We start from the raw sequence: 23395 nt of genomic DNA on the forward strand, positions 1-23395 counted from the left end.
TGCATTACCACTGTAAAGAAAGACCAGACCTTTCTTCTCCCTTTATAAATAAAAAAAGACTTCTGGGTTGACGTCGAATCTCCTTTTGTTAAGAGACATAAAATTATATAACTACCCTGGAAAAGCTTAGAGTCAAGGATAATGTTGGTTTAGCCCCAACCCCTCCATTTTTTTAACTTTAATCCTTGGTGAAATAGACCCCATCCCAGATATTTTAGTTGTTTGGAAACAAGGCAATGAGATTAGGGATTGTAAAACCAGTTTCCTAAAGTTAATTTTTTTCATAAAAATCAAAATGAGAATAAAGGTTGTTTATTCTTCTGCAATTTCTCTCTCTCACTACTCTCTCGTTCCTGAAATCGGTGCATAAGAAATTATTAAGAAATTATAAAAGTGAATGATGACTATGTGAATAAAGATTGTTCAGTGGAAGTTGTCTATCTTTAAACATACATGATGCTTATAGCAGCAAAAAGGACTTCTTTTGCTTAAATTTTGTCCATCAAAGGAAATCATATAATACAACAAATTAAAGTTAAGAAAAAAAAGAAAAAAGGACAGCTTCTTGCAGCTCTGTTCCATGGTTGATGCCACCGGGATGCCCCGGAACTCAGACCACATAAAGTGACTTGATTCATTTATGGCTGCATTGATATAAATGTGTGTTAGCCCAACGAAAGCATTTATAGCTATTCCATCTCTGCATAGGTGAGTGAAGTTCTAATTCAATGAATCTTTATTGATAATTCAATAAATTTCTTTGAGATTTAAAAATCAAAGTTTTCACTCTCTATTATGATTTTTATTATCGATTCTGACTTATGTCGTAGTGGTTAAGTATGACTCTAGCATATTACAAGAAATCACTAAAATCGGTAATATTTACGAAATTATGTTAATTATATTATATGAAGTGGAATTATATTTACTTTTGTTATTTGGAAATATAATTTTAGAGAAAATATGTTTATGAATGATATTATCCAAATTTTGTTTTGATATCTTTATGATTATTGATAATTTTGACCTAAATGTTGTGAAGTATGTTGTTAGTTACTTGCTGAATGGTTATACTTATTACTTTTATTTACAAATTTCAGTATTTTTGCATCATTGGAGAACTAGATTTGTTTGGCAAGATTTTGATTAACAAGATTAGCATATGCCTATTTATTTTTTATAAGCTTTGATGTGAGTATTCGGTTTTAGTTTGTAAAGAAATGTTAACAAAACAGAACGCTAACTAAATGAAAATTTTGTATTATATTTGGAGACTTAAAATTTTGTAAATTGTAAAGATGCTTTTAGAATTATTATAAGAGAGATTCGAATTCTATTCTTTCAAGCAAGAGAATTATGCACCAATTCATAAGTCAAATACTCAGGTGCTACATTTGGTTTAGTATGATATCTATTGCCTTACATGCTTATGGGATTTGTCTTATAAATATGTGATGTCATTTTACCCTAAATTTTTAGATTTGAAGTGTGACAATTTAGGTATTAAAACTTAAGCTAATGATTCTGTGTATTTTAAGTTTTTATTTTAATTGATACTTAGATAATGGCTTTGGAAATTAGTGATGAAAAAAAATAATTTATTTTGATAAATAATAACGTTATATTTATAAATTGAAATGCTTTTGGTATAAATTTTGATAAAATAGATATATCAAACTCAAGTTATTGTAAAGAATGGTTTTGATTTTTGAAAATTTTATGAAATTAAAGTTAAATTTTTTATCTATCAAGATTTTTAGAATACTTTTATGGATGTTAAGTGAATTTTTTATAATGATTTAAATTACATCAAACTTGACGGGAGATGATCTTTTAAATCCAACCCCTCCACTTCATTGACTTAATTCCCTGGTGAAATAGAGCCCATCCCAGATATTTTAATTGTTTGGAAATAAGGGAACGAGATTCGGGATTGTAAAATCAGTTTCCCAAAGTTACTTTTTCCATAAAAATCAAAGTAAGAATAAAGATTGTTTATTCCTCTGCAATTTCTCTCTCTCATTACTTTCTCGTTTCTGAAATCTGTGCGTAAGAGATTATTAAGAAATTATAAAAGTGAATGATGGCTATGTGAATAAAAGATTGTTCAGTGGAAGTTGTCTATCTTTAAACATACATGATGCTTATAGAAGCAAAAGGACTTCTTTTGCTTAAATTTTGTCCATTGAAGGAAATCAGATAATACAACAAATTAAGGTTAAGAAAGAAAAAGAAAAAAAGGACAGCTTCTTGCAGCTCTGTTCCATGGTTGATGCCACCGGGATGCTCCATAACTCAGACCACATAAAGTGACTTGTTTTATTTTATGGCTGCATTGATATAAATGTGTGTTAACCCAAAGAAAGCATTTATAGTTATTCCATCTCTGTACAGGTGAATGAAGTTCTAATTCAAGGAATCTTTGATAATTCAACAAATTTCCTTGAGATTCAAAAATCAAAGCTTTCACTCTCTATTCTGAGTTTATTTGAAACTACTGAATTATAATGAGGTCAGAGCTACTTAACACAGGTTTTCATACAACAAAAGAAGCATTAAACATCAATATAGTGACAAGAGTTGCAACTGAAAAGACAAATTACCAGCCTGTTGAGACTATCTGCCACCATCAATCCTCAGCTGGGAGAAAACTCCACTTGCTGTTGTGTCAGAACCATCATCCCTCACCATAGGCACATCATCTTTCTCAATTGGCAAGTTATTTGAAGGCAAACGCTGAAATGGACGTGAGGACATGTTCAGAGAAGCATCTATTGTGCTGTCCTCGTGTGGCTCTCTCCGCACTGCAGTTTGCTCTAGTTGCAATGTGTATTCCAAGTCCCAGCAGATATCAAGCATTGTAGGCCTGTCGACTCCATTTGGCTTCAGACACTTCTCAACCATTTCACTGAACTTTCTCAATGAATTAGGATTAATCTGGCCAGCCACTGAGGGATCGATAATCTTTTCAAGTTCCCCTTTCTTTAACCAAAACAGTCCCCATTCAGCTAAATTTATCTCCTCCTTCCTATTTGAGCTAATTATAGCTGGTCTAGCACAAAGCACTTCAAGGAGTACCACGCCAAAAGAATAAACATCAGATTTTTCTGTAAACTGAAGGCATCTAAAATACTCAGGATCAAGATAACCGAAGCTTCCTTTTATTCCTGTGCTGAACTCATCTGGACCAGGGAGACCTGATTTGGAAAGGCCAAAATCTGCAACTTTTGCCACATATTGTTCATCAAGCAAGATGTTTGTGGACTTAACATCACGGTGAATGATTCCTCCTTGTGAACCGGTGTGGAGGTAATGAAGACCCTTTGCTGCACCCATACAAATTTCAAGTCTTTGCTTCCAAGTCAATAAAGATAATGCAGATGATCTCTCTGGATTCCCACTCAAGTTGTAAAGATGATCTCTTAGAGTCCCCTTCTCCATGAACTCATAAACCAGTATCATCTCAGACCCTTCATCACAATAGCCAATCAGAGAAACAAGATGGCGATGTCGAATCTTGGATAGAACCATGACCTCAGTTTGGAATTCTGGAAGGCCCTGGCCATGTTTTGACTCGCTTCTTTTGACTGCCACTTTGAGACCATTCCGAAGAGTTCCTTTATAAACTTTACCGAAGCCTCCCTCTCCAACCAGCAATTTAGCCTCAAAGTTACTGGTTGCCTCTATTATTTCAGCAAAAGGCATCTTTAGTTTGAGGTTTAAGTTCGGAACAGGAGGGGGATTGACAGATTTGGTGCTTATTCCAACGTAAGGGCTCGCTCCTCCAAAAGGAAGGGTACCATATGAAGCCATGGTTTCAAAAGGCTTTCTTTTTATGCGTTTCTTACACAACAAGAATACCACTATCAAACTACAGATAACAAAAACCCCAACAACTGAACCAGTTATGATGAACAGTACAGGCTTCTTTTTTGGCTCACTTCCCCCTAGTTCCAAGCCTGGTTCTGTGATGAACTCCATTATTTCGAGCCCGTTCAGGTAGGCAATTTTTTCTAAGGATCCGTCCAAAGTGACAACACTGATACTAATAAAGTCAGAATCACCTGAGTCAACCACAAAATCATAGTAGAATGGAACTGCTGTCTGAACAGTATACTCGTAAGGATTGATATTTTGACTGAACCTACCGTATATAAAGAGATTGAATTTGAAAACGTTAGGTGATGGACTAATAATGTCACAGAAATGGACCCGAACAAGATGCCGAGCATTCTTGCTGACGTTGAAATGCCAAGTAATGTTGGCAGAATTTGATGTCTGGTTATTAGTTAGGTCCACTTCTTTGCAAGTTTTGTAGACAAGATCGGGGACAAAGTTTTGGAAGGCTCCTATATTATCATCATAGTTTAGTCTACCGGAAAAATAGCTACAATTTTTTGCCAAATTTCCAACAAATATATAGTCATCATCAGCAACCCATTCTGATGCTATTGCGGTTGGGTCGTTAAGGGGTCGACCCCCAACATTAACTCTCTGAACTGTTCTAAGCACCTGAGAGGGCAAACCTAGGTAATTACCCGGACTTCCTGCCGTAGTCACAAGAGTTCGGTCATCCACAAGATCTGGAATAAGAAAAACTTCTATAGCATTCACAAAAGCAAAAGATGTTTGTTGTGCCGGGATGAAGTGAATTCTAAAGCTGGTTGAATTGATAGGCACCCAGAAATCCTTAATCACAGGGAAAGAACTATTTCTGACACTGAAATTCGATACTAGAGACTTACGGGAAGCTGAAACATTGAATAAAGCATCCACCAGATTAACCTGGCCTGACATGAAAGGAAAGAAATGAAGGCGTACCACGTGTAGGCCTGTCTTAGTGATGTTGAGATTATAAGAAAATGGGCTTGTATGAAACCTTGCTGTTTGGTAGAGAGATAAGCCGACTGACTGGCTGGTATCTTCGACAGGTTTGCCTTTTTCAACGCGGAAGGAGTTGGGATTCTTGTCACCAACGAAGTTCCTGCTGCCTAGTTTCACAGAAGAAGACGACCCGCAGTTTATGAAGTATTTATCTGGAAAAACGTAAGGTTCTGAGAGAATCAGAACAGGATAGAATTGGAGAAGAAACGAAGGCAAGAGAACGTTAAGGAAGAGCAGTTTTTCCATTGGAACGGCCTTCCTCTTTTTCCTGTTTTTTTCCCTTGTCTAGTGGAAGTAATTAAGTATATATCTCAGCACTAAGGAGTAAGGACCAGTTTTAATGAATGATAATAATGAGCAAGGAAGGTGCAGATGGAAAGGGAAGACTTTGGTTGACCTGATAATCAAAATGTGTGGATGTATTCTGCTTGAGAAAAATAATTGAGCTCCTCTGATGTTGCCAAGCAGAATAGTTTCTAAAAGGCAATATCTATTTCTTGGCATCTCAATTCTGATCACGGCATTTACTCCTATTTGTTTCCCCTTTTGTCCAAGAACCAACGTTTCTGACTTTTCTTAGTTCAGCAACAGTTACTTGGTTAACCATGAACTTCTTTGATAATCATGTGTTAGAAATTATGTGCAAACAAGTAAAAATGAGTCAGTCAAGTCAAAGATGCATCTGTCTTAAAAGTTCAAGCAGGGGACTCTATGCTAGACTCTGGGCTGATGCAGAAGAGCCCAAAAGCAGCAGCCCAGAACTTATTATCCTTCTAGAAAGTAGACAAACCCAAAAAAATACAAAGGCAAGTTGTGCGGTTTGAACAACGCCGGAGAGCTCCAAATCCGGTCCTCAAGCCTCGCCGTCGCCTCCGCCATCAGGTGGTGGGTGGAGAAAATTTAGAGACAGTAGGAGAGAGGCAGGAATGGGAAGAGAGAGGAAACAAGTAGGAGGAAGAGAAGAAGAAATATTTATAAGGCTTTGGTTGTAATTTTTTAAAAGAGTTAGGGCATTTTAATCTAAAAAATTTTATATGCTATTCTATCAGCGATTCCCCATCCTTTGGAATAAAAAACGGAAGCAATAAGAGGAAAAATGGATGTAGATAGGAAGCTGCAGACGGAAAGGAAAGAATCTGGTTGATCCGATATTCAAAATGAACGGAAGTAAGCTATAAGTCTTCAAAGAAGGTGAAATGGTTATGGAAACTTTGAAATCATTTTAAATTTATTTTTGTCGAATACACAACTTATTTTGATAAAAACACCATAATTTTGAATTATTTGAATTTTAATGAATTTTCTTACAAATAAATATTTTTGACAAATTCAAAGTAGCTAATGGTTATGAAATTTTGAAATTTCAAAATTTTTGAAAATTTATTTTTAGTTATTTAAAAAAAATATTTTTGACGAATATACAATCTATTTTGATAGAAACTTCATAAATATTTAAATTTTAATGAAGTCTTGTATGATAAAATATTTTTCATAAATTATCTTTGAATTGATACATTTAGAAAATTTTGTTAAAAATCTTCAAAAACTAAATTTTAATTTAGTAGTTGGAGTATTTTCATCAAATCTCATATTTGTTACAAAATTTGTATTTTACTCTATAATGTTATAATTTTTGAATATTTTTATGTTTTGTAAACTATCAAAAAAATCATTTTAATTTTAGAAAATATATCAAAATTAATTTCGATTAATGAAAGAGGTTGCTATATCCTATATGTCTTAGAATCATCAATTGGGATTCGTAGTTTGTTTTGATAATTTGATAGTGTTGGTTTTTAATTTTGAATATTTCAGATTAATAAGCTTGAAGAGAATTTTAATGCTTTAGTCTTTGATTTTTTATTTTAACAAATCAAATAAGTGATTTGATATCCATCGCTGTTTTCACTTTTGAAAAATTAATCTTAACGTGAAATTGAATATAGTGGCTTTTGTGATATTTTTCTGTACAACCACCGACTGTCTTTCATATGCTTTTGACCCATGTCACTTGAGTTAATTATGATTTTGGTTTCAATTTTGACTTATGTCATAGTGGTTAAGTATGACCCTAGCATATTACAAGAAATTACTAAAATTGATAATATTTGCAAAATTATGTTAATTATGAAGTGGAATTATATTTACTTTTGTTATTTGAAAATATAATTTTGGAGAAAATATGTTTATGAATGATATTAACCAAATTTTGTTTTGATATTTTTATGATTATTGATAATTTTGGCCTAAATGTTGTGAAGCATGTTGTTGGTTACTTGCCGAGTGATTGTACTCATTACTTTTATTTACAGATTTCAGTATTTTTCCATCATTGGAGAACTAGATTTGTTTGGCAAGATTTTGATTAATAAGATTAACATATGCCTATTTATTTTGTATAAGCTTTGATGTGAGTATTCGGTTTTAGTTTGTAAAGAAATGTTAACTAAACGGAATGCTAACTAAATGAAAATTTTGTATTATATTGGAGACTTAAAATTTTCTAAATTGTAAAGATACTTTTAGAAATATTATAAGAGGAATTCGAACCCTACTCTTTCAAGTAGGAGAATTATATACCAACTAATAAGTTAAAAACTCAGGTGTTACATTTGGTTTAGTATGATCTCTATTGTCTTGCTTGCTTATGGGATTTGTCTTATGAATATGTGACGTTGTTATACTCTAAAATTTTAGGTTTGAAGTGTGACAATTTAGGTATTAGAACTTAAGCTAATGATTCTGTGTATTTCAAGTTTTTATTTTAATTTATACTTAATTAATGGCTTTGGAAATTAGTGATGAAAAAAATAGTTTATTTCGACAAATAATAATGTTATATTTAAAAATTGAAATGATTTTGGTATAAATTTTGATAAATTAGATATATTAAACTCAAGTTATTGTAAAGAATGGTTTTGATCTTTGAAAATTTTATGAAATTAAAGTTAAATTTTTGATCTATCGAGATTTTTAGAATACTTTTATGAATGTTAAGTGAATTTTTTATAATGATTTAAATTACATCAAAATTGCCTGGAGATGATATTTTAAACCCAACCCCTCCACTTCATTGACTTAATTCCCTGGTGAAATAGACCCCATCCCAGATATTTTAATTCTTTGGAAACAAGGGAGCGAGATTAGGGATTGTAAAACCAGTTTCCCAAAGTTACTTTTTCCATAAAAATCAAAGTAAGAATAAAGATTGTTTATTCCTCTGCAATTTCTCTCTCTCATTACTTTCTCGTTTCTGAAATCTGTGCGTAAGAGATCATTAAGAAATTATAAAAGTGAATGATGGCTATGTGAATAAAGATTGTTCATTGGAAGTTGTCTATTTTTAAACGTACATGATGCTTACAGAAGCAAAAGGACTTCTTTTGCTTAAATTTTGTCCATTGAAGGAAATCAGATAATACAACAAATTAAAGTCAAGAAAAAAAAAGAAAAAAGGACAGCTTCTTGCAGCTCTGTTCCATGGTTGATGCCACCGGGATGCCCCAGAACTCAGACCACATAAAGTGACTTGATTCATTATGGCTGCATTGATATAAATGTGTGTTAACCCAAAGAAAGCATTTATAGTTATTCCGTCTCTGCATAGGTGAATGAAGTTCTAATTCAAGGAATCTTTATTGATAATTCAATAAATTTCTTTGAGATTCAAAAATCAAAGCTTTTACTCTCTATTATGATTTTTATTTCGATTCTAACCTATGTCGTAGTGGTTAAGTATGATCCTAGCATATTACAAGAAATCATTAAAATTAGTAATATTTGTGAAATTATGTTAATTATATTATATAAAGTGGAATTATATTTACTTTTGTTATCTATAAATATAATTTTGGAGAAAATATGTTTATGAATGATATTACCCAAATTTTGTTTTGATATCTTTATAATTATTGATAATTTTGACTTAAATGTTGTGAAGTATGTTGTTGGTTACTTGTTAAGTGGTTGTACTCATTACTTTTATTTACAAATTTCAATATTTTTGCATCATTGGAGAACTAGATTTGTTTGGCAAGATTTTGATTAACAAGATTAGCATATGCCTATTTATTTTGTATAAGCTTTGATGTAAGTATTCGGTTTTAGTTTGTAAAGAAATGTTAACTAAACGGATATTCCATCTCTGTATAGGTGAATGAAGTTCTAATTCAAGGAAATTTATTGATAATTCAACAAATTTCCTTGAGATTCAAAAATCAAAGCTTTCACTCTCTATTCTGATTTTATTCGAAACTACTTGAATTATAACGAGGTCAGAGCTACTTAACACAGGCTTTCATACAACAAAAGATGCATTAAACATAAATAGAGTGATAAGCGTTGTAACTGAAAAGACAAATTACCAGCCAGTTGAGACTATCTACCACCATCGATCCTCAGCTGGGAGAAAACTCCACTAGCTGTTGTGTCAGAACCATCATCCCTCACCATAGGCACATCATCTTTCTCAATTGGCAAGTTATTTGAAGGCAAACGCTGAAATGGACGTGAGGACATGTTCAGAGAAGCATCTATTGTGCTGTCCTCGTGTGGCTCTCTCCGCACTTCAGTTTGCTGTAGTTGCAATGTGTATTCCAAGTCCCAGCAGATATCAAGCATTGTAGGCCTGTCGACTCCATTTGGCTTCAGACACTTCTCAACCATTTCACTGAACTTTCTCAATGAATTAGGATTAATCTGGCCAGCCACTGAGGGATCGATAATCTTTTCAAGTTCCCCTTTCTTTAACCAAAACAGTCCCCATTCAGCTAAATTTATCTCCTCCTTCCTATTTGAGTTAATTATAGCTGGTCTAGCACAAAGCACTTCAAGGAGTACCACGCCAAAAGAATAAACATCAGATTTTTCTGTAAACTGAAGGCATCTAAAATACTCAGGATCAAGATAACCGAAGCTTCCTTTTATTCCTGTGCTGAACTCATCTGGACCAGGAAGACCTGATTTGGAAAGGCCAAAATCTGCAACTTTTGCCACATATTGTTCATCAAGCAAGATGTTTGTGGACTTAACATCACGGTGAATGATTCCTCCTTGTGAACCGGTGTGGAGGTAATGAAGACCCTTTGCTGCACCCATACAAATTTCAAGTCTTTGCTTCCAAGTCAATAAAGATAATGCAGATGATCTCTCTGGATTCCCACTCAAGTTGTAAAGATGATCTCTTAGAGTCCCCTTCTCCATGAACTCATAAACCAGTATCATCTCAGACCCTTCATCACAATAGCCAATCAGAGAAACAAGATGGCGATGTCGAATCTTGGATAGAACCATGACCTCAGTTTGGAATTCCGGAAGGCCCTGGCCATGTTTTGACTCGCTTCTTTTGACTGCCACTTTGAGACCATTCCGAAGAGTCCCTTTATAAACTTTACCGAAGCCTCCCTCTCCAACCAGCAATTTAGCCTCAAAGTTATTGGTTGCCTCTATTATTTCAGCAAAAGGCATCTTTAGTTTGAGGTTTAAGTTCGGAACAGGAGGGGGATTGACAGATTTAGTGCTTATTCCAACATAAGGGCTCGCTCCTCCAAAAGGAAGGGTACCATATGAAGCCATGGTTTCAAAAGGCTTTCTTTTTATGCGTTTCTTACATAACAAGAATACCACTATCAAACTACAGATGACAAAAACCCCAACAACTGAACCAGTTATGATAAACCGTACAGGCTTCTTTTTTGGCTCACTTCCCCCTAGTTCCAAGCCTGGTTCTGTGATGAACTCCATTATTTCGAGCCCGTTCAGGTAGGCAATTTTTTCCAAGAATCCGTCCAAAGGGACGACACTGATACTAATAAAGTCAGAATCACCTGAGTCAACCACAAAATCATAGCGGAATGGAACTGCTGTCTGAACAGTATAGTCGTAAGGATTGATTTTTTTACTGAAGTTACCGTATATGGAGAGATTGAAAGTGAAAATGTTGGGTGATGAACTAATAATGTCACAGAAATGGACCCGAACAAGGTGCCGAGCATTCTTACTGACGTTGAAATGCCAAGTAATGTTGGTAGAATTTGATGTCTGGTTATTAGTTAGGTCCACTTCTTTGCAAGTTTTGTAGACAAGATCTGGGACAAAGTTTTGGAAGGCTCCTAGTTCATCATCATAGTTTAGTGTACCAGAAAAATAGCTACAATTTTTTGCCAAATTTCCAATAAATATATAGTCATCATCAGCAACCCATTCTGATGCTACTGCGGTTGGGTCGTGAAGGGATTGACCCCCAACATTAACTCTCTGAACTGTTCTAAGTACCTGAGAGGGCAAACCTCGGTAAATACCCGGACTTCCTGCCGAAGTCACAAAAGCTGGGTTATCCACAAGATCTCGAACAAGAAAAACTTCTATAGCATTCACAAAAGCAAAAGATGTTTGTTGTGCCGGGATGAAGTGAATTCTAAAGCTGGTTGAATTGATAGGCACCAAGAAATCCTTAATCACAGGGGAAGAACTACTATTTCTGACACTGAAATTCGATACTAGAGACTTACTGGAAGCGGAAACATTGAATAAAGCATCCACCAGATTAACCTGGCCTGACATGAAAGGAAAGAAATGAAGACGTACCACATGTAGGCCTGCGTCATTGATGTCGAATTTATATGAAAATGGGCGTGTATGAAACCTTGCTGTTTGGTAGAGAGATGAGCCGACTGACTGGCTGGTATCTTCTACAGGTTTGCCTTCTTCAACGCGGAAGGAGTTGGGATTCTTGTCACCAACAAAGTTCCTGCTGCCTAGTTTCACAGAAGAAGATGACCCGCAGTTTATGAAGTATTTATCTGGAAAAACGTAAGGACCTGAGAGAATCAGAACAGGGTAGAATTGGAGAAGAAACAAAGGCAAGAGAACGTTAAGGAAGAGCAGTTTTTCCATTGGAACGGTCTTGCTCTTTTTCCCCTTTTTTTCCCTTGTCTAGTTGAAGTAATCAAGTATATATCTCAGCACTAAGGAGTAAGGACCAGTTTTAATGAATGATAACAATGAGCAAGGAAGGTGCAGATGGAAAGGGAAGACTTTGGTTGACCTGATAATCAAAATGTATGGATGTATTCCGCTTGAGAAAAATAACTGAGCTCCTCTAATATTGCCAAGCAGAATAGTTTCCGAAAGGAAATATCTATTTCTTGGCACGTCAATTCTGATCACGGCATTTACTTCTATCTGTTGTCCCTTTTGTCCAAGAACCACGTTTCTGACTTTTATTAGTTCAGCAGCAGTTAGTTGGTTTGCCTTGAATTTCTGTAATAATCTTGTGTTAAGACGGTTTCTTGTCTCTTTTAACTAAGGACTTTTATGTTTCCCTTTCGTGTCTTTAATTAATTCACTGCCTTATGTCAACATCTTTACACATATACAGTCCAAATTCTTCGTTTTTTGAAGATGAGTCTGTTAACTGTAACGATGCATCTGTCCTAAGTTCAAGCAGGGCAATCTAATGCCAGAATCTGGTCTGACCCAGAAGAGCCCAAAATCAGCAACCCCCCACTTATTATCCTTCTAGAAAGTGGACAAACCCACCAAAAGGTACGACGTGCAAGTTGTGCGGTTTAAGTAGCGCCGAGTTTTAGTTTCTTCTTCCCAACGCTTTCTGAAGGTTCTCTTTTCCCCCACTATCTTCTTTCTTTCTTCCACTATATGTGCAATCAAGTGCTTGTCTTCAATCTCAATCTCATCTACGCACTTCCTATCAGGTCCAATTATCTTTGTCTTTCCAAGATTTAAATTGTTTAACTCTTTCGCCTTTCATCTTTCAAATTATTAGACTCAGGTAAATATTTTGGTTGTGGAAGATATTGAGGTACAAAATGAGTTGGTGGAGTATTACAAGGACTTGGATTCGATTGACAAACAGGACCAGACGGTTGGTTCTGTCTTTTTGGTTCTCTTTGTTTAATTGAGTTTTGTTTTACATTTAATAAAATACGGATGGATTTAAGACAGTAATTTTCATCTGTGTTCTGTACTCAGGTCTTTTCTTAAATTATGGTAGTGGTTGTTGTCGTGCTGGAACAGTGAAATAATAAGATAAGGTTGGGTATGGTGGGAAGTTTTACATCCTGAGAGTGACATAAGATAAATAATCTAAGCACTAGCTTGTAAATTATTCTTGTCTGTTAAGCTGTTGCAATGATAGATTTGTTTATTAAACTGAATCCTGGAGAAGATGAATCATCAACAGGAACTGAATAGTCATTAGGCCAATTTTGTGGACAAGTTCATGATTTTAGTTGGAAACCCTTGTTGTATTCTGAGGACCTGGTCTCCTAAAAATTCTCTAGAAGGGAAAGTAGTAGTGAAGAGTGCTTTCTATGTTTCACAATCTTCAGCTCTGCTGCAACAATAGCACGATTCATTGTATGTATCAACTTCAAACCACTTCTTTGGTGGAATGAATATAACCCACAGATCCAATGCATTGCATTTGGAAACAATTTGATAGGATTTACTAAAGATAACATTTGAAGTAGGTGATTGACTCCCCAAGAATCCTTTAATCACTGGCAATTTGCTACCAGTATTATTTCACGATAAATTTCTTCAAATTGTTGAAAACAAAAAAAAAAGATGATATAACATGAACTTGCAAAAAGGGGAAAGAGATGGGATCACAGCTTCTTAGGTTGTGATGAATTATATCAGTACCCTTTTTGGTTTTACGTTATCCCAATTCAAATTTTAGACACGTCTCTCCCGTTGTTTGACCAATGCTACTCATTCACATCCCGTTTTAATTTAGTCAAAATTTTGCATTTGAACGACAACCTGTTAAGAGGATTTGGGAATTGGATGATTGGGTCCAATGCTCCAAGCCGCCACTTATGTCAGCATCTGGGCTACTCCAGGAAAGCCCAAGCCTCCGTAATCTCATTTTAGAACCAAGGGAATATAGGAATTAGAAAAACTTTGATTAAATTATGCAATTAGTATTCATACTTTATAAAGTGATAGATTTAATTTTTATATAATAATTTATAAAAATTAAGTTTTTATATTTTTTTAAATTAATAAAAAATTAAATTTTTTCTATCTTTTATACTACTATGGTATTTTCTTACTAATATAACATTAAAATTGTTAATAATGACATGATTTTTTAATCTATTTTACAATTTTTTTATTATTTTAAATTATAAAGTACAAAAATTCCAATTCCTCACCATCTCACAACACATTTTCCCTAAATCTTAAAAACCTATTAATAAATTTAATTTATTTCTTTCCTAATCTTATTTAAAACTACTAATGCACATCATATTAGATAGTTTCATATCCATACTTATAAAATCTATATTAATACTTGATTTTGTCATTTTGATACATTTATTACATCGTTAATAAATTATCAAATCATCATTATTATATTATCAAATTTAATATCACATTAATAAAAAAAATCACAGCAATACAATCAAATTTCATTTCAATATAAATAAAAAAATTTATTAACATATTATATTAATATTATAATTTTAAAAAAATATAAAAATTTATTATTATAATAAATTTAACATTTTGATGGAGCGGAGCGACTAAACGAACAATTTGACCAAAAAAAATGTTCAAAGCCAAAGGATTTACAGCGCAAAAGTAAAGCGGTATCATGTAGCCCATAGTTTCAAATTTTGTCTTTACTATATATACAAGAGATTGCCGACCCGCTCCACCGCTAGGAGTCGTTGTTCTCTGTCTTTTTTTTGTAGATAAAAAGAGGATACCTTGCCATCAACACCGAGAAGAAAGAAACAAAATAAAGAAAAAAGGTTAAAAACTCGAGATCAAGATGGTGGGTCAATGGACGGTGACTAAACCAAGCCGGAGTGATGAAGTTTTGGACGCAGATCAACAGCAAAAAATCACCAATCAGGTCAGAGCTCAGTTCGATTCCTTGGCCCCGAAACGATCCACCAAGCCCAACAGGAGTGAACCTGATTTAGCAACAATCACCTCCAATTTCCCGCCAGCTGTAGACCAAAACATACCCGAGCTGGACAAGTTACGATCTCTTCAGTCTCAATCTCATGTATGCATTCCTTAACATGCTTCTAGCATCTTTGTCTTTCTACCCTTTTGTTGGTTCCTCTTTTGAGTTCTGGAATTTGCTCTCTCAGATGAAAATATTACAAGGAGATAGTGTTGTGCAAGATGAATTTGTGGAGACACAGTATTACAAGGAGATGGATTCTATTGACAAGGAGCACCACACGGTGTTTGCTCTTGACCTGTTAATCTTTCTTACGGTTTTAATTTTTTTTTGTCTGTAGTGTCTTTGCTTTACTTTTCCATTGAATTTGCGTCGGTTTCTGTTTTGTTTATTGATCACAGACTGGAAGTGGGTTTATAAGAGTGGTTGGAGAAGGGGGTGCAGGAAATAGATATGATATTCAATTGCAAAACGGCCAGGGTGCTGGAAATGTATTTAACAGGCCAATTTTCAAAAGCAACCCGGCAACAAATGACTGGATGCCTAACGTTGAGGAAGATCAGGTATTCATGTAGGCCTTTTCTGTCAATGGGAAGAACGAAAAGGGTCATCAGCAGCTGTATTGTTTTGTTCAATGTTCTCAAAACAGTTTTCTTGTGTGATCAGGTCTTTGTTTCTTCCAAGCCTAATCGGAGTGAGGGTTGTTAGATCTGCGCAGATGTACCAACTTTGCTTAAATTATAATTGCTGTAGCCTTGGAATGGAGAAATTGGATTAAAACAGTTTGGTGGAAGGACTTAAATAAAGTATAAAGTACTTTTTCTACATTGTTATTTGCCCGCCCTGTTGCAAGGATAAGTTAGTTTATTAATTGAATAATGGGAAGGTAAAATCGTCAACAGCAATGAAATACTTATCCTTAGGCCAACTAATGAATCCACTGCCCTTGTAATTAAAGCTAGTTATTTGTTTATTTTGAGTTTTAACCCGAAGTGCTGCACAAGTTGATTTGTGGCCTTTTAATTTCAAATTGATGTGCCTGTTCTTACTGTTTGTAGTAGCGAATTTGTTATGTGAATAGCCCAACAACATTTTGTTCTCATCAAAAGTGAAAAGATTGTTCTTTCTTATTTTTCAAGAAGAAAGAAATGGAAGGAGGTGTTGAATGGTCTTGCATGTGAATTGGGCTTAAAGCCTTGTTTTATCAATTGCCAAAAGAGCACAATTATCTCAACTTAGTAATTAAAAAAGAAAATTGGTTCAGAGTACAGCCAGGTTGGACGAGAAGATTGTTCATGATTGAACGCGCTTTGCATAAGGCTTCCAGAGGCTCGGCCTTAGACAAGGCTGCACCAGTCCCATACACCATGTCAATTGCCTTCTCGTTGACTCTCTCCTACTGAAAACATTGAGTCACCCCGAAGCCAAAAAAAGGGTCGGCCAAGCCCATTTCAGGGATGCCGTCCTTCCCAAACCAAATGGCAATGGACTGTAGGCATCAAAATCACTAATTTCAAACCTTTCAGGATAGAAATATGTTGGATCATCTCATTATTTATGGTCTCTATGAATAGCTCATGCATTGACTAATAAAATAGTTTTAGGTGGTATATTATATCCTCCAATTGTACCATAATCAGAGCACATGTGAGAAGCCCAGAGTGGTATTGCCGGGTATAATCGAAAGGTTTCAGAGTGTATTTTGTAAGTAAGGTTGTCTTGAAAGATCAGTTTCATCTAACAATGTTCAGGGTCCAGGGAAGCATCTAGTTCAGCTCTAACCTTCTGTAACACATCAGGATTATTAAGCAAATTAGACATTGCAATTCTAACGCTAGTGTTGAGGTGTGAGTCCCCGCTGCTACCATGTTGTGCATGAAATAGTTCATGCATGTTAAAGAATTTCGTTTACAACAGTTCTCTATGATTTACCTGAAGAGGTTCATAGAAATAAATAGATAATACAAGCACATGCTGCACATGGATTTTCAAGATAAAGGTTGTTAGTCATTCTCACTGCCATATTAGGTGTTAGCTCTGGAAAAAATGTGATGTATTTGCTAATTGGCGTAGTAAAAACTTGATCTCATCTCTTCGCATGCCTGTTGACATTTTTAAGCGATTAGATGACAAGACTTCAAGTGTGGTTAATTATGCGGCGAAGGTTGAGCCAGTGATCAGCGTCACTCGGATGCCTTCATACATCTATCCAGCCAGCCATGTATATATAAACAAAGCAATCCCAAAACTTAATACCGTTAGTGTTTTTAAACCCGCTACAAAAGAATGCACATGCCTAGAAACTAACAATTTTGAAACTAAAATTAAGCTATACAAAAGATACACTTCCTTTATTCCATATTCATCCATCTCTTTCGATCCAAAAGATTCAAACTTGAGATTTTTTCGCCCCCCTTAGGAACTTCAATGCACTTCTTTTCTGTTGTATAAGCAATACTTTAGAATACAGCTTGAATGAGAACATTTTCCTTGACTGAACGACCTTTGCGTAAGACTTCCAGTGGCTCAAGCTTAGGCATGGCTAAACCACCTGTCCCTTCAACCATGTCAATTGGTTTCTCATTGACTCTCTCTCACTCGAAACATTGAATCAATGACCCCAAAGTCCAGGCAATGACGCGGTTGGCCAAGCCCATTGCAGGGCATGCCCTCCTTCCCAAACCGAATGGCAATAGCTTATAGGCATTAACCTCAGCAGTATCAAACCTTTCAGGATTGAAACATGTTGGATCATCCCATAATTTATGGTCTCTATGAATGGTCCATGAATTTACCAGCAAAATAGTTTTAGGTGGTATACTATATCCTCCAATCGTACAATAATCAGAGGACATATGAGGAGTTATGACAGGCGTCGTCGGGTATAATCGGAAGGTCTCAGAAATTGTATTTTGCAGGTAATGTAGTTTGGAAAGATCAGTCTCATCTAATAATTGTTTAGAGTCAAGAAAAGCATCTAATTCATCTCTAACCTTCTTCAAAACATCAGGATGATTAAGCAAATTAGACATTGCCCATTCCACCGTTACTGCGGATGTATGACTTCCTGCTCTACTATATTCTGCATGTAAGAGTTGAATCATAGTACAAATTTTAAATTAAGAAAGCACTCTATGATAATGCATGTGAAAAAGTTCATTCAAATATGTAAACAAAAATCATAAGCACATGCTATAAATTAAAAAATTTAAGTTCTCTATGATTGGTATTTTTACTAACTTCTTTCTTCAGAGGCAACACGTTACTGTAAACTAAAGCTTAGCATAAATATAGTTCAAGATATGTGGTTGTTAGTGGCATCATCGTGATGTTTATTTGTTGGTTTTATAAGAATGTGTACCAAGATAATTGACAAAATGTGAAGATCAGCGATGCCTTGAAACTTTTCCCCTTTCATAGAATTATCAAAAACAAAAGACTAACCAGTGCAAGGCCTTTTGATGATTTCATCTGTATAGTACTCGGGCTGTAATTCTTGCAAGGAAAGCAAATGGTCGATCATGGTGCTTCCACTTTCTGAATCTCCCTTATTCCTTTTATGCTCATCAATCGAACCTTGAAAGAACACATCTATCTTTCTACCAAGTGTCTTGACATTCTTTACACAACCTTTCCTATCGAAATACTTCAAAATAGGCTAAAAATCCCCTGGATATGCCGCACCTCCATATGTAAACATTTCTTCTATAAGCTCCCGAAATTGCCTCGCTTGTTCGATTCCAGCCACGTCTGAACCATAATACCGTTTCCCTGTAATCATCCTTATCGCGATATTAAATGTCAGCTCTGAGAACAATGGTCTTAACTCAACTTTGGTTAACCCATCGGCTGAAATATGGTATAATTTCCGTAGTAAATTCTTGATTTCATCTTTTCGAATGCCTGTTGTCATGTTTAAGTGATTAGATGACAGCACCTCAAGCGTGATTATGTGGCGAAGGTTGCGCCAGTGATCACCATAGGATGACGAGGCAAGCGTGCTTATTGTAAAGCGAGGACGGTCTGCAAAAATGATGTCATTTTTGGAAAAGCATTCCTCAACAGCCGATGCAGATGATACGACAAGCATTCCTCAACATGTCGTTTTGTGAGAGATCGTGGAGCGTTCGATGGAGGGGCTTCTTTTAGAGATGGAGATGACCCAGAAATGGAATAGGAAACGGGCTTGGTGGGAGGTTCTTGGAGTTGGTTCCTAACCAAAGCTTGAAAAACAACAGGAGGAAGAAACAGAACAAAGTTGAATACAACAGCAGCATGGTTTCTTCCTTGCTTGGATTTGCTTCTCTGTTGAGTTCTGATGCCGTATCTGAATCGAAAGAGTTATTACTATTTAGAATTGAAAGGTTAACCAAATTTAAAAACAAAATGAACGGTACGGCTCCATCCATTTGTCCAGCAAGGTATGAATTAATAGGCACAAAAAAATTAGTTCTATGACCGTTATTTTTTTTTATTATTATATTTTGGGTCCATGACCGTAAGTATTTTTAAACCTGTTACAAATGGATGCAAAATGCATAGACATCAACAATTTAGAAAATTATCGGAATTAATAATATTTTTTGGTTAACTATATAGTAGTACATATATTTGAAATAATGTAAGTACTATAATTTGCTTTGACGATGGTATCTTTTTTATTGGCCTTTGTGCCATGAATTTAATATCCTGTCGTAACGTGCGGGTCCGGGAACCCGTCCGTTAGACGTCGGGCAAAAATTCAATATCTAAAGGTGTGGGAGTCGCCACCAATCTTTTTTATCTAGGTGTGATTGGTCACCTATTAACCCGATTCTTAATCGACGAAGTCCTAAATTAATTTTAGGTCCGTCGAAAGAACGAGAACTGGTCCACGTTTTTTTAGAGATGGGTTCGGGAGTGCGATTACGCACGGAGAAGGGTTAGCACCTCCGTGACGCCCGTTCTACGAATGGTACCATTTAATCTTAAGTTATCTTAATATAGCCTTTTCTTAGTTTAATCCCTATTTTATTAATTAAAGTTTTATTGAATTGCCAGACTGAGTTTTTCACTTGGTTTTACGTATGCATATGATGCAAGCGTAGCATGATGTCGTGACTCGTTTATTTTAAATGATGGAGTCGGTAATCTTTTATTGGAAAATTATTCGAAGACTATCCCAACACTTTGGTGAAGTCTCGAAATCCTCCTCACCTAGAGATATCCCCGGAAGAACTCGTCTCTACAAGCTCCTCGGGGAAATCTCATCATCGGGATTCCCGCGCCATTTGCAAAATAAGAGTGGCATGCAATGACAGTATAAAATGATGGTATCTACATGCACGCGTTTATTGATTATTTAAAAATTTTGATTATTTGTTATTTATTATTATTATTATTTATTTTTTTTAAATATATACTTTATTTTTTGGTTATTTAAATCTATGTTTGTTGTTGATCAATTTTTTTACTTGTTTACAAAGCTTATCTAAATAATTAATTAATTAACTTTTAAACGATTAATTTAACTTTGTTTAGTAATATTTATTGAATTAACAAAATCTTTCTACATATATTATTTTCTAATAATGACTATTTGACTTAATGGGTTTTGAAATTTAGAGTTCAGATTTATCCCGACGCTTCGGTGAAAATCCGTCTCGAACTTCGCACCCGAAAAACATCCGCCCGAAAGAGGCAACTCTTTGCCCCCTTTTTGGCTGTAATACTCAAATATTTTCTTCCAATTATATTATTTATTATTATTATTTATTTATTTTTTATTTTATTATTATCATTATTTTTTTTTATTTTTTTTTATATATTTTTTTATTTTTTATTTTTTATCTAAAAATATAATATAATATATATATGTATATTTGCATCATGAATTACTATTATTATTATTATTTATTTTATTTTTGCAAGCCTTCAAATATATTTATAATATTAATATTTTTTATTATTTACATATCTTTATTAAAGCTAAACAAATAATTAAAATAAACTAGATGAGCCCAAATCCACAAGAGATGGGTAAGGCCTCACCTTGCTTGGGCCGGAAGGATGGCCCAAGTGGTCTGGGCTGCGCGGAGGTCTGCCTGGCCCGCTTCCTTGGTCCGCTTGGCCTTCTCCTAAACGCACCGTTTTGGGCTTTGGAGACTCCCTCAAACGACGTCGTTTAGGCGTCGACCCTTGGAATCCTTCACTTCACTGAAACGGCGCCGTTTAGGCGTGCTTCCTCTGGCTATAAAATCCCTTTTCAGCTTTTTTTATTCATTTTTTCATTTCTGTTTCTCTCTCTAGACCGCACCCTCTCCCTTCTCTCTAAAAATCTTTTTCTTCTCTCTTCGTCGGCGCCGGCGTCCTCCCCTTTTTTCTCGGTTTTCTCTTTTACCCGGCGAATCACTTCGCCTTCCGTTGGACGATCCTTCCCTTCCCGTCGGCCTCTCTCTCTCTCCTCTCAGATCTCACCCTTCCGTCGATCTCTCTCTCTCTTCGCTCAGATCTCACCCTTCCGTCGGCCTCTCTCTCTTTCCTCTCAGATCTCACCCTTTTCTCCTTGTTTTTCTTTGTGTTGTTTCTCTCCTTTTCTGTGGCTAACTGCTGGCTGTCCTTCTTTTTGCAGGTTGCAGGGTTTTAAAGAGCCGGGTTGTCCAATTTTTTGGACAACCCGGAGAGGGGGTTCTGGCACCCCTGGAGTTGGTGGTCAGAACCCCCATCCCGCGTAGTGGGTAAGGGATGGGATGTACGCCCAGCCATCCCCAATTTTTTTTTATTAATTATTGTTATTTTATTTATTTATTTATTTTATTTTAATTTAATTTAATTAATTTTTATATTTATTTAGGTGTCTACAGTTGCCCCTCTTTGTACATTCTTGAGAATCAAGGATAGTGCAAAGACGTAGACACCACATTTGGCTTATCTCGAAGCCAGTTGGTTTAATCAAATCGATCTAGAATCGACTTATCTCAAAATAAGTTCGATTTTAAACAAAAATAAAATTTCTAGACTTGATCTGGGCTTGACCCATGTTAGAACAAATTCAATTAAGAATCTTAGACTTAATCTTGGCTCGACCTATCTCACAACAGGTTCGATTTAAACAAAATTAAAATTCCTAGACTTAATCTAGGCTCGACCCATCTCACAGCAGGTTCGATTTAAACAAAATTAAAATTCTTAGACTTAATCTAGGCTCGACCTATCTCGCAACAGGTTCGATCTAAAAATTGAAATTCCTAGACTTAATCTAGGCTCGACCAATTTCACAACAGGTTCGATTTAAACAAAATTGAAATTCCTAGACTTAATCTAGACTCGACCTATCTCACAACAGGTTCGATTTAAAAATTGAAATTCCTAGACTTAATCTAGGCTCGACCTATCTCACAATAGGTTCGATTTAAACAAAATTAAAATTCCTAGACTTAATCTGGGCTCGACCTATCTCACAACAGGTTCGATCTAAAAAATTGAAATTCCTAGACTTAATCTAGGTTCGACCTATCTCACAACAGGTTCGATCTAAAAATTGAAGTTCCTAGACTTAATCTAGGCTCGACCTATCTCACAACAGGTTCGATTTAAAGAAAATTAAAATTCCTTGACTTAATCTAGGCTCGACCTATCTCACAACAGGTTCAATTTAAAAATTGAAGTTCCTTTAATGCTAACTTAATTGGAATAACATGAAATGAAAAGACTCAAATCCTTCCATTGAATCATGCTTTAATTATTTATTATTGATACAAACAGATAAAATATAATATAATTATATTATATTTTTAAATAATTATCTATTTATAAAAAAATGTGATTAAATTATAATTATTTTTAGTAATTGGAAAAAAATATAATTATGATGGATAATTATCTTTTGGGATAAATGTGTATTTAAATGATAATAAGGATAATTTTATTTTTTTATGAAAATAATTGTTAATATGGTCAATGGTATTTTTGTCTTTTTATCACCTATTCCTTTCTTATTCCAATTTTATTTCTACCAACCAAACACTGTGATAAGTCATAATAGCAATTCCTGCTCTATTCCATTCATAATACCAAACAAAGTAATAACTATTCTATTCTATTCTCACTTTATTCTATTCCCACATAATAGCAATTCTATTCTATTCCTACCTATTCCGCGAACCAAACGTGCTGTAAAGGAGTTAGCAGCGGCAAAGCATATCTTTTCCAAGAAAATGACACTCTGGTCAGGCCAAAATTGGATATTTTTAAATTTTCAGTGGTCGACATTAAATTTAAAATATAAAATCACGGCAAAGAGAAAAAAAAAAGAAAATAGGAAAGTTTACTTGAAATTACGTTATTTAATATGAAGTATACGATTTTCTGTTTCCTTTGTATTTATATTATTAGCAAATGAACATGGCATTAAAAAAATTATTGAACCCATAGTGACCTATAATAAATTATAATTTAGACAAAATTTATATTCATTTCTAATTAGATAAAATTTGTTCATAACACATGCAATAATTAAATGATATTCCTTTGTTGAGATATATTTTCAACATAATTAACTTAATCAATTATATTTATTGAGATGTTTAA

The 23395-nt window shown here is 34.8% G+C and overlaps 1 protein-coding gene and 4 pseudogenes across 5 annotated transcripts; 1 reads left to right on the plus strand and 4 right to left on the minus strand.

Annotated features, from left to right (window-relative positions):
* Positions 1-367: 367 nt before the first annotated feature.
* Positions 368-5323, minus strand: LOC18611212 (putative receptor-like protein kinase At5g24010 pseudogene; annotated as a pseudogene). Of its 2 annotated transcripts, none has more exons than XR_016027645.1 (2): positions 2604-5323; positions 368-644 (listed from the first exon to the last, which is right to left on the minus strand). The product of XR_016027645.1 is annotated as a putative receptor-like protein kinase At5g24010 pseudogene, transcript variant X2 (transcript). The 2 variants fall into 2 exon arrangements; XR_016027644.1 differs by lacking the exon at positions 368-644 and adding an exon at positions 2093-2330 and having other exon boundaries at positions 2604-5320.
* A 2846-nt stretch (positions 5324-8169) lies between these two features.
* On the minus strand, positions 8170-11981 carry LOC18611213 (putative receptor-like protein kinase At5g24010 pseudogene; annotated as a pseudogene). Its single transcript, XR_016028345.1, has 2 exons — positions 9249-11981; positions 8170-8427 (listed from the first exon to the last, which is right to left on the minus strand). The product of XR_016028345.1 is annotated as a putative receptor-like protein kinase At5g24010 pseudogene (transcript).
* A 2569-nt stretch (positions 11982-14550) lies between these two features.
* MEE59 (maternal effect embryo arrest 59) lies at positions 14551-15652 on the plus strand. Its single transcript, XM_007047351.3, has 4 exons — positions 14551-14926; positions 15015-15110; positions 15229-15390; positions 15494-15652. Exons 1-4 carry the CDS (start codon positions 14687-14689, stop codon positions 15533-15535), a joined length of 540 nt encoding a protein of 179 aa, XP_007047413.3. The 5' UTR covers positions 14551-14686; the 3' UTR covers positions 15536-15652.
* Positions 15653-17286: 1634 nt separating this feature from the next.
* LOC18611215 (cytochrome P450 81Q32-like) lies at positions 17287-18403 on the minus strand (annotated as a pseudogene). The gene is made up of 2 exons (XR_016024144.1): positions 18272-18403; positions 17287-17909 (listed from the first exon to the last, which is right to left on the minus strand). The product of XR_016024144.1 is annotated as a cytochrome P450 81Q32-like (transcript).
* An 82-nt stretch (positions 18404-18485) lies between these two features.
* Positions 18486-19236, minus strand: LOC148764434 (cytochrome P450 81E8 pseudogene; annotated as a pseudogene).
* Positions 19237-23395: the final 4159 nt, after the last annotated feature.

Source organism: Theobroma cacao, chromosome 1 (assembly GCF_053813885.1).
Source record: "Theobroma cacao isolate CCN51 chromosome 1, ASM5381388v1, whole genome shotgun sequence".
Lineage (NCBI taxonomy): Eukaryota > Viridiplantae > Streptophyta > Magnoliopsida > Malvales > Malvaceae > Theobroma > Theobroma cacao.